This window comes from Telmatherina bonti, assembly GCF_933228915.1.
Source record: "Telmatherina bonti genome assembly, chromosome: 3".
NCBI lineage: Eukaryota > Metazoa > Chordata > Actinopteri > Atheriniformes > Telmatherinidae > Telmatherina > Telmatherina bonti.
Genome location: NC_136621.1, coordinates 26229434 through 26249174, shown reverse-complemented (window position 1 = coordinate 26249174; position 19741 = coordinate 26229434). Strand labels below are relative to the sequence as shown.

Here is a 19741-nt window from a genome sequence, read left to right as displayed (position 1 = left end):
AGACAGCCTGCGACGCCAGGCCCATGATTTACCCATGTGTGTGTGTGTTTGTGTGTGTATGTGTGTGAGAGAGAGAGAGAGAGAGAGAGAGAGAGAGACTGTCTCTGTGGGTGGATATTACTCATGTTGTGAGGACTGAAGTCTGTTTACACAGTCATATTAGGGGACTTGTCTGTCTTATAGGGTGAAAAGCAAATATCCAAACTGCAAATCTTTCGGTTTTACTGTGAATATATGTGGGATTAGTAAAAGTGATTGGACAGGGCAAGTGGTAGTTCACAGAGTAACTCTCAAGGAAACAAATGTCAGGCAGTTTAATGTCTCCCCCAAGTCATGCTTTGAGGGCAGAGTGTGTGTTCATGCATGCAATGAGTTTGGTTCTTAGAGACAGATTTATGAGGACATACTGTAGGAGATTATGTCTTGAGGGACAGAGGGTATCCCACCATGCCTAGCTTCATGCAATCATACAAGTACTACGTTATTTTGTCTCCACCAACATTGACTTTGTCTAGCAGTCATTACATAAAGGCAAAAAAGCAACATTTATCAATGATGATGGTTTTTACTTTATTTCCAAAAATGTTTCCTGTATTATACATTACAATACTGAAATTTAACCAACATTGAGAGGGCTCTGTTAAAACTCACAGGTCTGCAGACTTTATGCAAATTTTTCCTTCCCTTATCATGAGCAATAGGGGGTCAAGATACCTCCCAAATGAGCCCATATTTACAATAAAACAACAAAATCACCAGATCTTTCACGTTAACCCATTGTAAATGTTGACAACACTTGATGTTTCCTGCTCTTTTTCTCTTCCCATGCTGAGACACCCTGCAGCACCGATGGAGATTCAGATGTTGCTATATTTGCTGGACAAACATTGTCAGAATTACTTTAATACCACCTATTTTATTTTAGGTGTTATAACAACTAAAAGGTGAATGTATGACAATACTTTCTAGAATGGATTCCTGATGTTAAAGGAGTGCTATTATGGTATTTGGAGTTTTCTGAGCTTTCTACAGTGTTACAGTGTTGAAGCCTCATCAGACATGTGAACGGCACAGTTTTTTATCACCTAAACGCATGTTTGAGTTTGAGTTCCAGCACGCTCTCCGTTCGGTTTCCATGGCGACGAAAAACGTGTCGTTTTAGAGAGTTTTTTCTACTTCAAAATCTTTGTGACGTCCCGGGGGATAAGGTTCGGTGATTGGTTACCTTCTACTGGTTAACAAGGGCATGTACAAATACATCAGGCGGGTGGAAAACGTCGGGTAAAGTTATTTCCAACGATGGCTGGTGAGTTTACCAAAGAGAGACATCCTGCTGCATTCGTTGCTGTGGGTTGCTGTTTTCCACTTCGTTTTCAGGGTCTGATTCAGGTTCCAACATGTAGGGCTGTATGCTATGTGTTGATATTGTATTTTTTTTTTTTTTTATTGAGTTCATATTAGCCTAATCCTTCTGTTTATGAGATGTTACAATGACGGCGAAAGCAAGTGCAGTGCGCGCTCCCGATGTAGTGGAGTGGCGGGAGGCGGGGCTTATTGCGGAAGAGTCTCAATCCACTCGTTTTCCCCACAGGCTGATCTGACAGCCTACGGAGGGGGTCGTCTGAAGTAAATAAAGCGATTTGTGACAATAACTCAATCAATCCCAGCCCTTCTGGTCTCAGAAATGAAAATAAATTAGCCCGAAATGCACATAATAGTTCCACTTTAATGTTTTCTCATATAGCTGCGATTTCTCTATCAAATAATCCAAGCCTGTCATCGTTATATTCAAATATACAGTATTTTAATGTTATGCCATCAACATAGTGTCACACGTTACCCAAGCCAAATACTAAAGCATTGCACAAATTCATGTGGGAATACGGTTGCATAGCTTTTCCATAATAAGCACCATTGATGGCCATAATTATCAAGACTTTACTTGTCAATGTGCAATCAGGCCCAAAGTTGCCATGCTGTTGAAACAAATGCCTGAAAGTACAGTCCTCTGCTGCGTTCATGGTATGCACTGTTATTATCACATATCAGAGGGATAATGGAAAATCTCCACTTGTGCGTCTGCATGGGCTTACCTTGTAATGTAACATAATTGTACAGACACATACCCCTTTACTGAATATAAATGCATACATGAACACTACAAACTGGACTCAAACTGGATATGCCACCCTTTCATCTTGTATAAATAGGTGGTGGAGAGTGGGGCCTGTTCTGGAGCCATTTACTGGGGAACAGCAAATGGCTTCAGAAGTGTCTCAAGTCAATATAAATGATCTCAAATAATATAAGCAAACTAATGAAGGCTGAATCTGTGCTCAAGGTGACTGTAAAGCCAATAATGCAAAGAGCAATGTTGTAAAAGGTGATCAAAATGATAAAAATTACACACCTTTTACACGATGCAGTGATGGAACTACAAAGTCTTTTCAGTAAGAAGCTTCTTCAGCTCTGCTGCAACAATTTGCAGCACAGGAGGAAACTCTTCGCCAACTGTAAACACTATCTTTCATATAATAAGAAATGGCTAATGAATAGAGAAAAAAAATATTCAGTCATGCTGTTAAATTAAAATCACCAACTTGGTGTTAATTGAGTATTTGCATTAAGTTGCAACATGTATATTTTGGCCACGAAGGTTTCTGCTCCTAACAGTTTATGTAAAATATGTAAAGATGCATCATCAATACATTGTTTTATCTTTCTAAGATTTTTTTCAAGGGGAATGTGCACAATTCCAACCTCTTTACTCTGCAACTTTTTAATGCGGTGTCTATAAAACACATTCTATAAATTTCATATCAGTCTGTGTATGAGAGTGTGTGTGAGACAGTGTTAGCAACATGTTCGTATATTTACATACCAGACTTATATGATCCCTGTGGCAGCCGCTGTAGTTTGTTATTCTTATCTGCTGTAAGTCTTAAGTCCCATGATGACATGAATATGCATGCACCCAACTGGTGGGTGCAACAATCCATGCTTTGTCTTTTGATGTTTGCCCTGTTCATATGAATCATGTATCCTGCTGCACCAGTTCCAAGAAAAGGGCTCCATATAGTCATGGACAGGAATCCCAGTTGGGTGTAGTTTAAATAAACCCAGTGTTCTGTATAATTTATCGGCGTCATTTAGGTCATTTATGTGTCATTATGAGTGCTGTGAAGACTTCATACTCCATCGCTCACTCAGCCTAAGGATGTTTGAGCATGACTTCTTTGGGTTTAGGCCAAGATTCAAGCATCTTTTCGTAAATGATGAGAAAATTGTGTTGATTGATTTAGTTTTACCATTTGCATTTGTTTGCAAATGGGAGCAGCTGATTGAGCTTCATGAAGCCTACGTACTGCCCTTAATTAGACCCCACATTTATATGAGTGGAGGAGGAGATTTCCAGGATGTGGGGCAAGGGCAAAATGGAGAGAAAGGAGGGACCTTGAATCCTTACATGGCTCAGTAGTCATGAGGAATGTGGTATCCCTGGCAAACAGGAGCTCCATCAAGGAGATAGCAGATAAACTGGGAAATTATTATTATGTATTGTATTACAGCATGGCTGCAGGAACATATTCCAAACTCCAACATCTATATGTCTCAGACTATAGAGGCAGAAGGAGACTGCAGCAAGGCTAAAGGAGGAGGAATTACAGTGCTTGTTAACAACAGTGTAATTCTATGTGTACAACTGTGCAGCCAGCATATTAAGCTGTTTATTATGAATTCCAACAATTAATGTTGTCTATCCTGTGTTACTTGCCGACGGTCCATGTGATGACTTCAGTTAAGTTGTTGCCAGGATGCAAACACAACATCCAACCGCATCCATAGTAATCGTCAATATTTAACCTACTTCTTTCTCTGCTAATCACACTTTCCAGCAGTTTAATTGATTTTTTTCTTTTAAAAAATTATATAATTAAATTTTAATTAAGATTATTTTTCAATCTCTGATGAAGATTATTATTCAAGTGCAGTTTTCTCTGTACTGCCTGCACGGGAATTTGAGGCTTTTGTCACTTAAAGGGATCAGTTGTGCTGAATGAATACTCGTGAGCTAATACTTTATTCAAAGAAGATTAATCTATAGGATCGTATCCCGTTGCCTTAGCAATTTAGATTTTTTTTTTTTATTTCTTTTGTATTCTTCTGTCTCTCTGTCTGTAGATGTTCTTATTTCATGTTCATGCTGTCTTGCATGTATAGAAGAGCAACTAAGGGAGCCAATGTATTCACTGCTTCTACTTCAGTGCATAGTTCAGTGTTATTGTGTAACATATATATTACTCTATCTCGTTTGGGACTTTTTTTTTTTTAACAGATTTGTTCTGCTTGTAGACAAAGTATTGATTTATACAGCCTCATTAGTGTTTGGAAGTTGTGGAATCTCTTCTCTGTAACTGTGGCCAAAGCAGCTGAGAGGCAGTTTTTACCCAGACACAGTATGTATGTCAGATTATCTGGCTTACCAAAGTAGTAATTTAATGTGGAAATTTAGTCATAATTCCACAGCCCATTATTGTGTCAGCATTCACTTTTTATGGTGTGTGGAATGATAAAATTTTATTGTTAAAATTATAGACGGTGATTTTCTTAAAAAAAAATAAATTTTTTTTTATTTTTTTTTATTCCAGGAAAGTGTGTGTCCCTGCCATAGATCAATAAGAAGTGCTCTTCAGTATGAATACAGGTAAGCATCCACAAATGCATGTATAAACTAAGTACAGGACTGAAGCGTTGCCTCCCATGTTGATGGCCACTGGTTTTGTTTGGCAGTTACATAATTATCTTTTTTTTTTTTTTTTTTACTTCATCTTGGATGAACAGTTTGCATTTTGCAACATTTTGGATCATCTTTCTATTTATTAGCAGCTGTGTGTCCTACTTCATCCACAGACATGTATCTATAAATGTAACCCTAACCCTGTTTTATAACTTTGGTCATGGTCCATTTTGGGTCTGAAATATTATGCCTTCCAGGCATCAAATATAGTACACTTGTTACTATAAACCAGCTATTTATTCATATCTTGGGGCACTCCAAAGCTCTGTCCTAAACCTTTCAGCCACATGGAGATGACGTGCATATTAAAGTCCCAGTGTGTAAGAATGACTCCCATCTAGTGGTGTGCTAACAACTGAGTGGTGCTCTCTGGCGCCTTGCTGTTTGAGCGCGTTATTACCTCTACAGATGTTGTGAGAGTCACAAATGTGAGATGTCAACATCTTGCACAAGTTGGAGTGTCCCATCATGTGATGAGGTGCAAAACGAAACTTAATTCTCAACAAGACACAGGGATTCACATCTACAACACTTAAGGCTAACAGGTTTGTCCCCTTTTGGCCACACTATTCAAAGATGTTGGGTGTGCCTCCATCTTTGTATTTCTAGATAATTTATTCTGAACTATAGGAATGTTTAATTTGGACGGAATTGTGATTAGGCTTTAGTAAAATACATATTTATGAATGCAAGACTTGAATTAAGCCAATAAGAAACCAAATTAGTTACACACTGTATCTTTAAGGCCAAGGAAATAGTAATGATCGATAAGTCATCCTCAGCATTTGACACCATTGGTGTGTTTGTGGTAGCCTGGCTTATTTTGCTCATTTTGCCAGCATTTACAGTTTAAAAGTCAACATGAAAATATATTTGTTGTTAAAAGCCTGTAATCCGAGAGCACTGATCAGTAATGCAAGAGCCCGTTTCACATGAATCAAAATAGTTTTGACTCACAGAAACCACCTGCAGCATATTCAGATGCTTAAACTAGGAATATGATCTTTTCCTTTGGTAAGTTTGTTATTGAGAATAAACAGTCAAAGTAGCATTTGTGTCCCTTATGGTAAAGATTTATTTAACTGTTAACTTAATGGAAGGTTAGGCCGCTTAAAGAAATTTCTTATTAACTATACTGCAATTTAATTGTATTAAGTATTACATTTTAAAACTATTGAGTTATGTTTGTCCAACATTTGTTATATTATGCTTAATAGTGTGCTCTTTATAACCTAGTTTAGATACATCTGGCATCACTCATGTCAGAAGTATCCATTTCTGATTTCATCTACTCACATTAAAATACAAATTTGTGTCATTTTCTAAAATCCAAAACATCCATTTATTTTGCAGAATTCCTAAAATTTACTTTGAGACTCAGATTGTGTGTTTCAGTAAAAAGCAGGTTCTTTCAATGCATGCGCTTTGCTTCTAACTGTTTGAATTATTTTTTCTGGCTTTCTGTTTCTGTGTGTGTGTGTTTTTGGGTCATTGTGTACGTGCATGTGCATGTGTGCTTCTGCTTCTGCCTCGATTATCCGCCATTGCTGTGACTTCTCAGATAGCGGAGGATGTGCTCGCAAAAGCGTGGCCATGTCAGTTATGCTCTCTCCTCTGAAGAGGGTCCAGAGCTCACCTAATCTCGGCACAGGTACTAACCCCTTCAGACACACAAATGAAAACATGTTGGAATAAAAAAGTTTAAAGACTAGTTAATGTGTACTCAACTCCAAGTATGGGCAAGTATTGAGCATGAAATAATCATTAAAAAGTGTCTTGTTAATGAAAATCTTGTTTGTGCTTCATTAGACTCAAATGAGGATATTTTACAAAATCTCAAAAAGGCTGTGGCTGCTTCAATATGCTTTAATGTTTAAACTTCAGATGCTTGTTTTTTTTAAGCAGCTTAATTTGTAATTGTTTCGCTTTTTTATTTTTATTTGGGCTTGCTTAGCTTTGTAAACCATCCATAAATCCCATTTTACTCACCAGATTTTGATGTTAATTTTCCTTCCTTTAGAGTTTTGTTCCATGTCTCCTTTTTCTTTTTGCCTGTCTATATGTGTGTATGAACCTCTTGTTAAAGGTTTGCCCATGTTATTTTCTTCTTGTTACGTCCTGTATGTCTGGCGAAACAAACACCCACGCTGCTGGAAGAATAAGGAAGCTCATTAAGGTTACGCTGCCAAAGCCACAAGAGATGCTCTGTCTTTTCATCAAAAGTTTGCAAACTGTTGCAACTTTTTTCTTAGTTGCTACACATTTAGATGAGAACATACACTACCAGTCGAAGGTTTGGATACACTTTGCTATTAGATTCAATGTAAGTCTTTTCAAACTTTTGACTGGTTGTGTAGTACTGTTAAGGCATTCTTCCTGAGGCATCTGCTGCTCTGCACTTGCACTAAGACAGTCACAGATTTAAACTTCTCAGATCAGCAACTAAGTTATATTTAATCACAAACAGCATACTTTTAGATTGAAAATTAGGCATAAGGTTTTTTGCTTGTTTTTTTTTTACCACTTTCCTCATCTGAGTATTCTTAAATGTGCTTTTCCTGTATTCAACATACTTACTATTGTTCTGTGAGATGACTGCTTACATACATATCATCTTGCGTATATTAATATTTTTGTTTCTTTTGTGATTAAAAAGAACAATACATTTGATATTCATTGATTTATTACTGTGTTCTCTTTTCACCAGGGAGTGATTCTCACTCATCAGACCTAGGTAAGTCTCTGGCATTCCTGGTGAGGAATTTTAACGTTACACTTGGAAATAAGAAGCTGGGTGGTGTTTCATATTACAATGAGAAAAATGGAATCAAAAGGAAATACAGTACATGATATTAATTATGTTAAAATTTTTCCAGATTCTTGGCGGTCTCGTAGTGCAACTGATGGTCTAAAGAACGGAGACGCCAGCAGCTCATCTCTTGCTGCTAAGGGCTTCCGAAGTGTCCGACCCAACCTGCAAGAGAAAAAGTCGCCATCGCAGGTAAAATATTCCACGCCCTCGAGGTTAACTTTAATCATCTTTCTGTATTCAACATCTGGAATTTAATGATAAAAATCTCATAATGTGCTTTAAGGTTATGGGCCAGACGTTACAGTAGGGAAAATGTTATTTAGAAATAGGCATCGTAAACCATCGTAACTATTGATATTTAAGTATATTCATGGAACAGCTTCCTTTATCAAGGTTTGCACTGATGACTTTTCTTGTTTTTGATTGTCATTATTTGATCATGCGTTGGCTGCTGCTTCTAATTGGCAAACAAGGATATCAATCCAATGCCAGTGCCACCCCCCAGGAGAGACAGTTTGCACTTCTCACCCACTGGTACTAATCCACTAGACTACAACTCCATTGTTGCTCTGGCTAATGATTTGAGGCCTGGAACAATAACATTCACAAAGAATGACAAAGCAGTTTTGAAAGAGTCCTACACTATTAGCAGCACATCTTCATACTCTTACTCAGAGAGCAATGCAAACACAGTCCAACAGGTTAATCAGTCCACTGCTGCAGCTGATAGTAGCGAGCTGGTCACATCTGCCTCTAACACACAGGCACGGAAAGTTTCGTCCCTTAAACTAACCCCCGTTACTATTCCCGACCCCCCTGTCCATCTAAACTCTCATGCTGATGGCCACTCTAAGACTCAAACCACACGCTCCCCTCCACCCACTTCCTCATCTCAGCTAAAGGGTCCTATCCCCTCCCAACCCCCAACCAAGACAGCTTCAGTTTCCGTCCACTTGGGTACAGAAGATCTCAAAAATTCAGCATCTTTGAAGTCGAATCCCAAAATGCAACTGAAGGCCCCAGATCAAGTCCCAAAACAGAGCCCAACTTCAGCTCCTTCCCTGGTGGAGATGTCAAAGCCTCCCCCTGCAATTCCACCAAGACCTTCGCCTGCAGAACTGCTGGTACATAACTGACTACATAAAGTAACAGCAGAGCAAAATGGAGAAATGATTGTGTACAGGTGTTTAATACATACCATCTGCATTTATGTCTAAGTAACATCAAGTCTGACTAAAGGGTTACAAACTAGTGGCATTATATCATCAGGCAAAGATGTAGCCAAGTTCATATGACATGCTAAATTTCTGCTAAATTGGTCTTGTCTTTGAGTGTTAAATATGTATAGAAAAAGATGTTTTCATGCTGATTGTGTGTAGCCCTTTAGTGTCTTAGTCTTGATACTGCTATCCAAGCAACGGAAGAGTGATTCTGCATTTGTGTGAATGCATAGTGTATGTGTGATAACCAACTGTGACTACAATATACAGTGAATTAATTTGCTGATCCACAGAGACCGACCTAACAGAGCCTCTTCAATTCACAGCATTGCTTGTGTTTCAGAAGGTGATGCTGCAGCCTTAATGCCACAGCGTAATTTCACATCATTTCCACATCACTCAGGCTTACACGTTGCTTCCACACCTCTTTGACAATGTGGCTTATAAGTAATGTAACTAAGCACTCGCCTGCTTTCCTTCTTCTTCTGTCAATTCCCTCTTGCTCCCACACCAGGGGCCTCCTTCCCCTGACCCCACAGTGCGGTACTCCCCCTATCGCTGCCACAGCTCTGAATCACTCGACTACCCATCAAGCCTAATGCCCAAGGCGCTCTCACCCACCCCGTATGTTCCTAGTGGAGCTGGTATCAAAGCTGGCGCGATCAGCGGGCCGAGCCTTGCGGCAGTCAGCAGCGCGAGCATCGGCGGTTGTGTGTCACCCTCAGCTTCCCCTGTGACAGTGTCAGCTCTCAGCCACTACTCGTCATCCACGGCGGGTCTGCTGGATGAGCTGCAGATCTGTAGTCTGGACTCACCTGGTGCTTCACCCACGCCGTCGCCCACGCTCAGCCATGTCTCTATCTACACATCCACTGCTGGCCCTGATGATGCTCTAACAACCTCTGTGGGCGCCACTACTGCAGCAGCCAGTGTCACTAATGTAATTATCTAAACAAGCCACCTCTGTAACACACATCATTACATTCTGTAAAAATAATGGTTTCTGCCTTCCTCATACTCATTTAATGGCTAAACCAAACCTTCATAAAGTGTGTGATTACTACCAGCTTTTAACTTTCACTAACCGAAAGCCAATCCAACACACTTTGTTCCCTTGTTAATGTGTATGTACTTATTACAGCGTTAGGTGAGTGTCAGCTTGTTTGTGTGTCTCTTTTTTTGTCTTTCTTGAACAAAGTTTTAATTACATAGTATTTAAAGACAAAAACAACACATTTCAAAACTGCAGCTAAACACACCTTCTTGGTGCAGTTAATTTGTTAACTTTGGTTGGAATCCTCATCAGATGTATTCACCAGCTGAACCAGTCACTGACTCTTTGTAGGCAAGCCATACAGCTTTACGTTCACGATGTGTTTGTACTTGACATGTAGTGGGAAGCTTATATGTTTTTGTTGGTTTTCAGCTGTTTTAAAGCTTGCAGTCATAAGTTTGCAGAGAACTTTCCATCCAGCTGATATGAAAAGTCACTATGTGACCGCATTAAGGTGATTTTTCCATTCAAGTTGCAAAAAGATTACAAAATATACTGCAAGGCATTGGCTTTCTCCATTTCTTTTGTTATATACTGTCCCCAATCAGGTCATCATATAACCCTGCTAACAGATACAGAGGCAAATAATGTTTGTCTTTTGGAAAAAGTCTGAACGAGCTTGTGAATTCCCCAACTGTCAGTTTAAATTGAGCAGCATTACTTGTCTGACATTTGCCATGTCGTTAGGTTTACATCTATTACACGGGGGCGTACTTGCAGTGTATTGTCACAATTTACTCTGGGCCTTGTTACTAAGAACATCCATCAATGCAGTGAAGTGAGAATTTTCCCTGGTGCATGTGGTTGGTTCACACACAGAGCCCACCCTTTTAAAGATGCTGAGTACACCCACAAGTCATTCCCACAGAAGAGCAACACTTACTCGTAAAATATCTTCTCAGAGTTGTATATTACAGTCACCAGTTAATAATGAGGTCTGTCTGCTGCAGCATTATAATCACAGTGAAAACGGCACCAATATTTTCACCATCACCAAGGTCCTCCTTTTACTCAGACTGCTGTTGTAGACAGTAAACTATCAGAAATATGCTTTTTGCTTCAATCGGAAGGAAACCATTTCAATTTTACACTTGCATTTTTCTTTCAAAGAAGTCATCAGTCTTACAGTGTTCCATCAAAAGTCTTTGAAAGCCTAAAAATGCATTTGTGTCTCAGGTCAAATCATTTCTATTGAATGGAAGAGCATTTTTTCACATTGGCCTCCCATTCTGAACATCATGTCCTCTGTCTTGTTTATTTCAACTAACCAGTAATGAAGTGTATGTGAACAAGTTATGTGTTTACTGGAAGTGTCATCAGTTTTTCTTTCTGTTTGAAGTGATTAAGTGTCCTGTCCGTCACTAACCATTCTTACATTATACAGTCACTTCTAAATGAACACTTCCTGTGTTTATATGTGCAGTCATTCCTATGTAAGATGTGGTTTTCTTGGCAGTATAAATGCCCTTAGTAGTACAATAACTAAGCATTGTATAACCATTTTTGTTTGTTTTCTTTTGCTTTTTTTTGTCAACATTCTCACTTTTGATCCACTGCTTTAAATTACCAGATTATTTACTATCATGCATTTTACTTAAAATGAACAGTGTCTTACTGTGCCCATCTCTGGCACATGGGTCTCTTCTAGGGCCAGGTCCTCTCTCAGGCTATGAATGGAAGTACCAGCCACCCACAGAGGCCCATGTCCCCCCCATCTTATCCTCCACCCCCTGCCTCACTCCACACTGGGCTTCAGAGACAAAGCAGGAGTTCAGGTAAGTTGATTTTCTTTTGTTGATTTGTTTGAACCAAAGTTACCTGGATTTTTCCCACTACTCACTTTATTTTATTGTATATACACACAACTATTGTACATTCCTCGATTTATATGCAGACCTTATAACTATACCTGAACAAATTTACAGTTTCAGATGTAGCCATGCTGCCACCATGACACACACAGCGAAAGAGACAAATAAACCTCTATTTACTGTATGTTGTATCGGCTTCTCTGATGGAAATTTAGGAATATATTAATCTATGAAGCATCAAAGTGCTTCATTTAGATTATTTAACAGTCAACATGCTAAATGAATGTTAGAAATATTTGAATATATTTAGTTGCAATTCAAAAAGAACCCCTGAAATGTGGATTGCATATTTCTGTCTGCTCCTAAGAAAAGCTAGCAAGTCTGTCTCCTGTCTCTTCGTTTTGCATCTAGAAGGCAGCGAGTCAGTCACCAGAGAGTCTGTGGTTTCTGGCCACACCAGCATCAGCAGCACTGTTCCCATTGCTCGATTCTCCGAAGAAGAGAAGAAGCTGTCCGTCATTAAAGCCCCACATTATGAAGGCATTGGCCCAGTGGATGAGTCGGGAATCCCTATTGCCATTCGCACGGTGAGGTGAAACAAACACAGAGCTGAACAGACAACTGAAATGCATGTATATGCAACAGCCTTTAGTTAGGCACTGTAGTGCAACACAAGTATTTGACCCATTTTTTTCCTGTCTTGATATGTGATCAGGTTCACAAGAGAGGGATTATTTTCAGCTGTCAGCAGCTTTTGACCCCATATTAAAAGCCATCTCTCTCCCACTCCTATTATCTCAGTATCTCTTCTGTTCTTCCTCTGTGTGCTAGTTTAAAAAGATGAGCCTTAGTAGTGGAAGGTCCTTGCTATTTACTTAGATGGTGTGCCTGTACGGTATCGCTGTTAAGGCTCTCACTTTGTTGTTTGCTTCTTGAGAAACATTTAAAGGTAGATGTACTGGCAAAGGGAAAAAAGTTGAGGAGGAATAGGGAGGTAAAAATAAAACAGATACTCCTTGTTGTGAGTAGACAAACATTTTTGTGGCCTCTCAGTTTGGTAACCGTGGAGAGTGAAGCAGTAATAGGCCTGTCTCTAGTCTGTGCAATGCACACACACCCCCCCCCCCCTCTGATCAGGCTCAGTGTTCAGTGCTGCTGAATTAAGAATTAAGGATTAAGTGTCCCAGCTATTTCACTTTTTTTTTTTCCTTTTCAACTTTCTGTTAGATTTATTTTGTTAAACAAAGACGAACATTGCTCCATGACTTTCCATGTACAGCAAAAGCACCCCATTTTTGGGTTTTGTAGCAACGTGGCCCCTATCCCTATTAGACATAGTGGGTATTGCATAAACACTATACAGAATGTGGCACTGTGCATTTTATTTTTGTTAGTCCAACATTTTCATTTAATTGTCTGGTAGAGCACCAGAATGAAAATGACCAACTAGAATCACAGGGTAAGCGCAGACTTCCACCAAGTATAGGTCACTCATCTGATGAAAAAAAAAAAATCCCCAAAAGGCCCAAACGCCCACCCAGTTACCAACACTCTTATGTATATTTTAAGTTGATATAACTACCTATTTTTATAATCAAGATAGAAGCCATGTCTTTTTTTTTTTTTATCTTTGATTTTTGAAACATGCCCTTTTTGCCAAAGATTGCAGGCATTATTCATGAGTCAGAAGCTGGAATGGCAAAATGATCACTATCTCCCCATTAGTAAAGGGTCTTTTAAAAAAAAAAAAAAAAAAAAACCCAGATACAGGCTGTGATCAAGATGGGGATTCAGATCACCCCCATTCTGTTCTGATTCCATTTCTGATATTTTCTTAAAAAAAAAAAAAAAAAAAAAAATCATCCATAACTTTTTGACTTCTGTTGCTAACAGAGAAACAAATAAACAGAAAACAGGCAATTCCTTCCACTGAAAACATCACTTTTCCCTTGGTGGAGATAAATCATAATATTTTAGTTGCATTTTTTTAAACTGGTATGTATGGAAGTGATGAAACGGCAGGTAATATTAATGCATTGCTAACTCCTGAATTAAATCAACATCTTTTTATGGCAGATTTTGCAACATCAGCAATGGGGTTGTCATACTAAAATTTCAAACTTAATACAGACACTAAAGATGGTGGGTGATACTCACTCTTTGTTTTTTTTTACATTACTTGGGAACAGACCAAGTATACAGAACAAAACTTAGTTACGATGAACAATATCTTATGAAAACAGCATTTACAATTAATATTTTGAAGAAGCTTCAAGTTCCTATAATATATCAGACAGCAACCTGGTCTGTTAACATATACTCAGCAACAGGCCTGTTGAGCTTCTGTGTGTGTGGTGATTTGGTGTCTGTATTTCCACGGTTACTGGCAGGGAGGAGTTGCATCTATGTTGTTTAGGTCTGGCCATCCCAGTCTCAGCCTGGCACTGTAGAAACACATAATGACAGTCAGATACAAACAAGTTGTATAAGCCTGGCTGCTTTACTTTGTCACTGTAATCATGGATGCTAGGCATGATATTTGACTTTATTTGTGAAGTCAGTGTTTTCGAACTATACCTAAAAAACACACCTAGTTTTGCACAGTGGTGGAAAATATGAGTGTGTTGTATACAATGGTAAAAAGCAAAGACACAGCCAGGCACATATTTATGTTGACTGTCTTACTGGATAGTGGAAACTGTATATTATTATGTTTGATTGGCAAGTTCTTCACTTCCTGCTAGTCTCTGCTTAAAATGAGGAGTGATGGTTTGGTCTGCTTAAACCAGTGTTTCTCAATTCTGGTCCTCAGGCCCCTCTGCCCTGTCTGTTTTACACATGATCCTCCTCCAAAGCACCTGAGTTAGATTATTGAACTTCCTCTTCAAGTTCTTTGCAGCCTGTTAACGAGGCTTCATTTCGTTAAAGTAGGGTTGCCTATGAAACATGCAGGACAGGGGGGCCTGAGGATCGGAATTGAGAAACACTGGCTTAAACTAACCCTGTTCCACTTAATATGGTGAGTTGTGTGAACATGCAGCTCAGGTAAAGAATTGCTTCAAAGTTCAAACATTGGTCTTATTTTAAAGATTTTCTATTAGAATTTACCTTGAATAATTAGAGCACCAGCTACTTTTTGCCTTTCCCATGTTTAAATTGTGTCTCCAGCTGAAACAATGAGTCCACCAGTTAGCTGCTGTAGGAGATAAGGGCTTGCCCATTGCAATGCCTGTTGAAAAAGCAGATGCAAAAGTGGTTTATAAGCATTGCAGTACACTAATAGCTAAATATCTAATTTTGTCCATTGAATTGATTTCATATTTTTGGGTCATTATTACTTATATTTTGTCTTTGTGTTATTTGGTTTTGTTGATAACTTTTTAACATGTAATAACATGCTACACTTCTATTTTTAGGAAGCACATTACAGACAGGAACTTCTCAGTCTTATCAAATAAGATAAAATGTCACTATTTGTGGTTCTGTTGCAGTCACATGATGTGAAAAGCTTTGACTTGGTTCAGAAAAGTAATTGCTTTGATGCAGATTTTGTTCCCACGGTTTTGGAGGAAAGGTGAAACATTGTGTTGAAGATTAAGCTGTAATCTTCTCATTTATAATGAAATAAGGTGTTTTACCACTATGCTTTTTGTTGTGTTTTAAAAAAGCAGTAGTTAGGTGCTTTGTTTTCATTACACCATGTAAAAAATCAAATCAAAATTATTTAAAGCACAGGAGGTTGGTTTATTGTTAAATAACAGATAAGTGCATGTTTTAAAAGTCAAACAAACTGAACTAAACAAGCAGAATATAGAGTGTCTTTAGTATTAAAATTGAACTTTTTTTTTTAAATAATGACATCAAAATTCAGGACTTCACATGATTTTATTTCCATGGTTTTCTAAGTCTCTGAAAAAGGCTGTGTGTGTTTTCTTGGCTCATTAACTTCTTGTAAATAGTGGGGAATTGTTCTAGTTTCTAACTTAAGACATCCAGTTCATTTTGCATTTCACAGCACATTAAGCATAATAGTTATTTCTCTTCACAGACTGTGGACAGGCCCAAGGATTGGTACAAGACGATGTTCAAACAGATTCACAAAGTTCACAAAGCAGGTAAAGCTTTATTCCAGCTCGACTAAAATGCCCCATTATGTCCTGGGATTTGATGATTGGACATCTTCATCAGAATTGGTTGTGTATGCCTGCAGTTTTTGTGTGCATGCCTGTGCATGCCAGTTCTTGTTAAACCAAAAGACTCGAACAACCTCAAAGCCAGGACTCATTAGACATGAGCTGGAGAGTTTGGAGGAGAGGATGAGCAGAGACAAACCTCTAATGGACACAGAGCTGTCCTGGGAAATCTGCTCTAATTTTGTGGGCTTGACAGAACCACACAGTCAGCACAAAGCTTGATTATTCTGAGCAGCTCAGGCTTCTTTTCTAACAGCACATGTGAAAACACACAGTGGTCCTGATATATTACAAAAAGTACACTGATTATGTATTCAGACAGTCCAGTATATTTATGAAGCAACACTCTGTAGTTCACAGCATAAATCTTTGGGGTCCTTTCTACAGTAAAATTAAATGTGGTTTCAAAAAGTATGTATTTTACTCATCTAGTGCTTTGGTCAGATCAGCTACATGCTGAAAAGGATGCACACGTAGAAAAAAAACAAAACAAATGTGTGTACATGTAAGTTCAGAATGAACCATACTGGAGTAATTATCAGTCTTCCTCTATGGCAAACAGTTACAACTGGAAACTACTTTGTTATTGTCTATATTTCAAGCTGATTATCTGTTGTAATATTTTGTACCCTGTGTGGTATAAATATTGTGTCACAAACAGTTTCTGTACTGTTTTCTACAGATGATGACTATTCTGATACATACAATGCAACATATGCTTTTATAAACAATGGTAAGACTTTCTTTTGATGTAACCAGTGTTGTGTTTCATGTAATAAGTCCTTTCTATCTAAACCCATGTTTCTTCCTTGCCGGCTTGATCAATTCTCCCTCCTTTCTCTCCTCCATCCTGTCCTTAACAGACGACCACAGCCTGTCATCCAACACCACTATGGCCCACCCACCTCCTCGAACTCATACATACAGGCCTCTATCCAAGAGCCCTTCAGACAACGGCGGGCAGCTTGGGCCTCGGGAGCCTTCTCCCTCCCCAGTGCCCCCACCACCTCCACCCATGCCATCCCTCCTCCAACTCAGAGCCAGAGACAGTGACCGTGAGAAAGATACACCAGACATGTAAGAGAAGATCCCGCCCACATAACACCTTAGTATTACTGAGATACTGGCTGTGAATCAATAGGAGCAATAGGAAATAGTTTTGACTCACCACAGCAGATGTTGACCACTGGGGCGAGTCTGCCATTTGGCAGCCTATTTTGGGCTGCATTCTCCTGCTGTTCTGCAATCTGCATGTCGCCATTTTTAAAATAGCCTTTGCTATGGGAAATGGCAATGTCTAGGCTGCAGCCAAAACATTTCAAATGTCAGATTTTGATGAAGATTTACATCTTGCGATAAGACAGGCCTGCTTGTTTTGAAAGACCATCTGTGAATTTATTTGCAGGGCCCCACTAGCATGTTCACCCACTTTTTGCACTATTCAGTTTGGGTTTATCACTGGCAGTTTTTTTTTTTTTTCTAAATTGTGGGGCATGTCAAATTGTTAAGTTAAAAACAATCAATGCTATAATACTTGCTCGGCTACTCTATGAGTTGCACTTCCCCACACAAGAACACAATGAGTGATCACAGTGGATATAGCTTGAACCTAACTGCAAACAATCTTATACATTTATAAGATATTCGTGTGTGATCTTCTGTAAGACAAAGTTAAAGATACCTTTGTAGATGCTGACACTTTTGCCAACGTGTCATCTAAAAGCATACGGCTGCATAGCCTTTACTGTATCCGTATGAACACAAAGGGTTTTTTCTATACATTAATAGGCCACTTATTTATTAAAAAGACACAAGTGTCATGGTGTTTTCTGATGGACCTGTTACTGTTTTTTGTGAACCAGGAATGAATGGGGTCCTCCTGACAGGAAAGTGGATACAAGAAAATACCGTGCAGAGCCCAAGAGCATATTTGAGTATGAGCCTGGGAAGTCGTCCATCTTGGAGCATGAAAGACCAGTGAGTATTTTTTAATTAATGACAATTTTCTCCTAAAAGTCACTGAAAAAAGTCTCCTTTGATGGCTTAACAAAGGCTTTTTTAAAAGGGTTTTATATAACTGACAGGTTGAAGTTGTTTCTGGTAATTGTTCAGTAAAAGATTCATTCTGGACCTGAATGTATTGTCTGTCTTTGAGAGACAGGTAAACAGAGGTAATGGTATAAGCAGGTTAAATTAAGCTGCATGCTGGATGGATAAAGCAAGAAAGTGTTCATAAACATATTTGACCTACTCACTAGTCTGGTAGATATAATTATATTTAGCATCACTCGTGTTACATTCTGGGCTTTTAGATCTGTCTGTGTGAGACAGCGTGGGTGTTAAAAGCGAATGTTTCCATCATTGTATCCCTTAATGATTGCGGAGGCTGACATTTCTTGTGTGGGATAAATGAAAAATGAAGACAGTGGAGGCAATTATTGTGTCGAGGGGAGGAGCAAAAATAAAAAATAATGGGAAGTATCTGCGATAAAAAGATGATAATGTTGAATGTGTTTCAGATAGAGGAGTCTCTTCAGAAAAATGACAGAGAAAGGTTTCTGTGAAGGTTTGATATTTAATGTGATGTGTGCAGAAAGTACTCAGGGCAATAATGCAAGAGTCAGTTTCTGACGGAGGCAGTAAAACGCTGTAGAGACACTGACTTATCAGCTGTCTGTTCAGGGCCTCGTTTCGGCATTTTACAAGGAAAAAGTTGCCATCTTAAAACATCCTATTCAGTAAAGAAGTATTCATTTTAGCGTATCTTTATTAGCTTTAAGAAACAAAAATGGTTTTCTAGCACTTTTGTTCTTTTTTTATTATTTATTTTGTTTTTGTGCGTGTTCCCTAATGTAACATTCATGTGAATGACTGTCTCTGCTTCAGGCCTTTTTTTTGTTTTGTTTTATTGGGTGACTCATCTTTCTGGAAACTCTGTTTTCTTTTTAGCAAGAGAGAGAGAACACAAAAAAAAAGTATCAACAAACAAATAAACAAAGTATCTCCTGATAACGTTTTGCCTCAAGATTCCCGTTTTTATGTAGGAATAAAGCTACAAACAGCGATGTGGTATAGTCGTTTCTTTTTCAGGCACTACCATTTTTTAAATGATTTTTTAAATGCATTAGAGGACACAGAAGCAATTACTAAAAATCTTTAAAAAAAAAAAAAAAAAAAAATTAGTAAGCAATAAGGAAATAAAATGGAAGGCTATATAATATAAGGAAAAACATTTGAATATTAATATAAATTTTTTTTATTATTTTGTTATATAATGAAAACTAGATACCAAATAGTAAACACAAACCTAAATAAATACAGTTAGCAGAACAAATATATAGTATAAACAATGTGAATAATGGACATTTTTTTATGTATTTGTAAAAAAAAACAAAAAAAACATGCAAAATGAAAAGTTGTAAACATATAACATAAACGAGACAAAGTGAGGTATTGTACAGATAATGACAATGTGAACAGATAGTTTACAGTTTGCAAGTGGGATATATTTGTCTTTCTAATTATGTATTGAAACATATAGTCCTGAGTCTTGATTCTGAATGTAAGTCTAGATTTTGTATTCATATATTTTATTGATAAGTAATAATCAGGAACAACAGTTACTTGGCCAACAAGGGGAGGCTGTGGCACATTAATGTCATGACAAAAAAAGACAAATGTATTTCTTCAACATCTAAAGTATAAAACGTGTGAATTTAATAAAATGCTGCTTTAGATTACATTAAAGGGTATTAACATTGATACAAAACACAAGACTAAATTAAAAAGAAACAGTATTTAAAATGTTTTAAAATATGAAATAATAACTTCTTTACTGATTAAAGGGCAAATG

General features: G+C 38.1%; 1 protein-coding gene across 2 annotated transcripts in view; it reads left to right on the top strand.

Annotated features, from left to right (window-relative positions):
• The window catches only part of LOC306774728 (sorbin and SH3 domain-containing protein 1-like), a 48638-nt gene that overhangs the window by 12623 nt on the left and 16274 nt on the right, over nucleotides 1–19741 (top strand). For both annotated transcript variants that reach the window (XM_079264883.1, XM_079264882.1), the window contains exons 3-12: nucleotides 4650–4705; nucleotides 7506–7532; nucleotides 7675–7799; nucleotides 9345–9770; nucleotides 11533–11659; nucleotides 12107–12282; nucleotides 15744–15810; nucleotides 16571–16621; nucleotides 16752–16965; nucleotides 17751–17865. In XM_079264883.1, coding sequence (XP_079121009.1) covers nucleotides 4696–4705; nucleotides 7506–7532; nucleotides 7675–7799; nucleotides 9345–9770; nucleotides 11533–11659; nucleotides 12107–12282; nucleotides 15744–15810; nucleotides 16571–16621; nucleotides 16752–16965; nucleotides 17751–17865 — 1338 coding nt within the window. In that variant the 5' untranslated portion in view covers nucleotides 4650–4695. The remainder of the gene's footprint in view (nucleotides 1–4649; nucleotides 4706–7505; nucleotides 7533–7674; nucleotides 7800–9344; nucleotides 9771–11532; nucleotides 11660–12106; nucleotides 12283–15743; nucleotides 15811–16570; nucleotides 16622–16751; nucleotides 16966–17750; nucleotides 17866–19741) is intronic.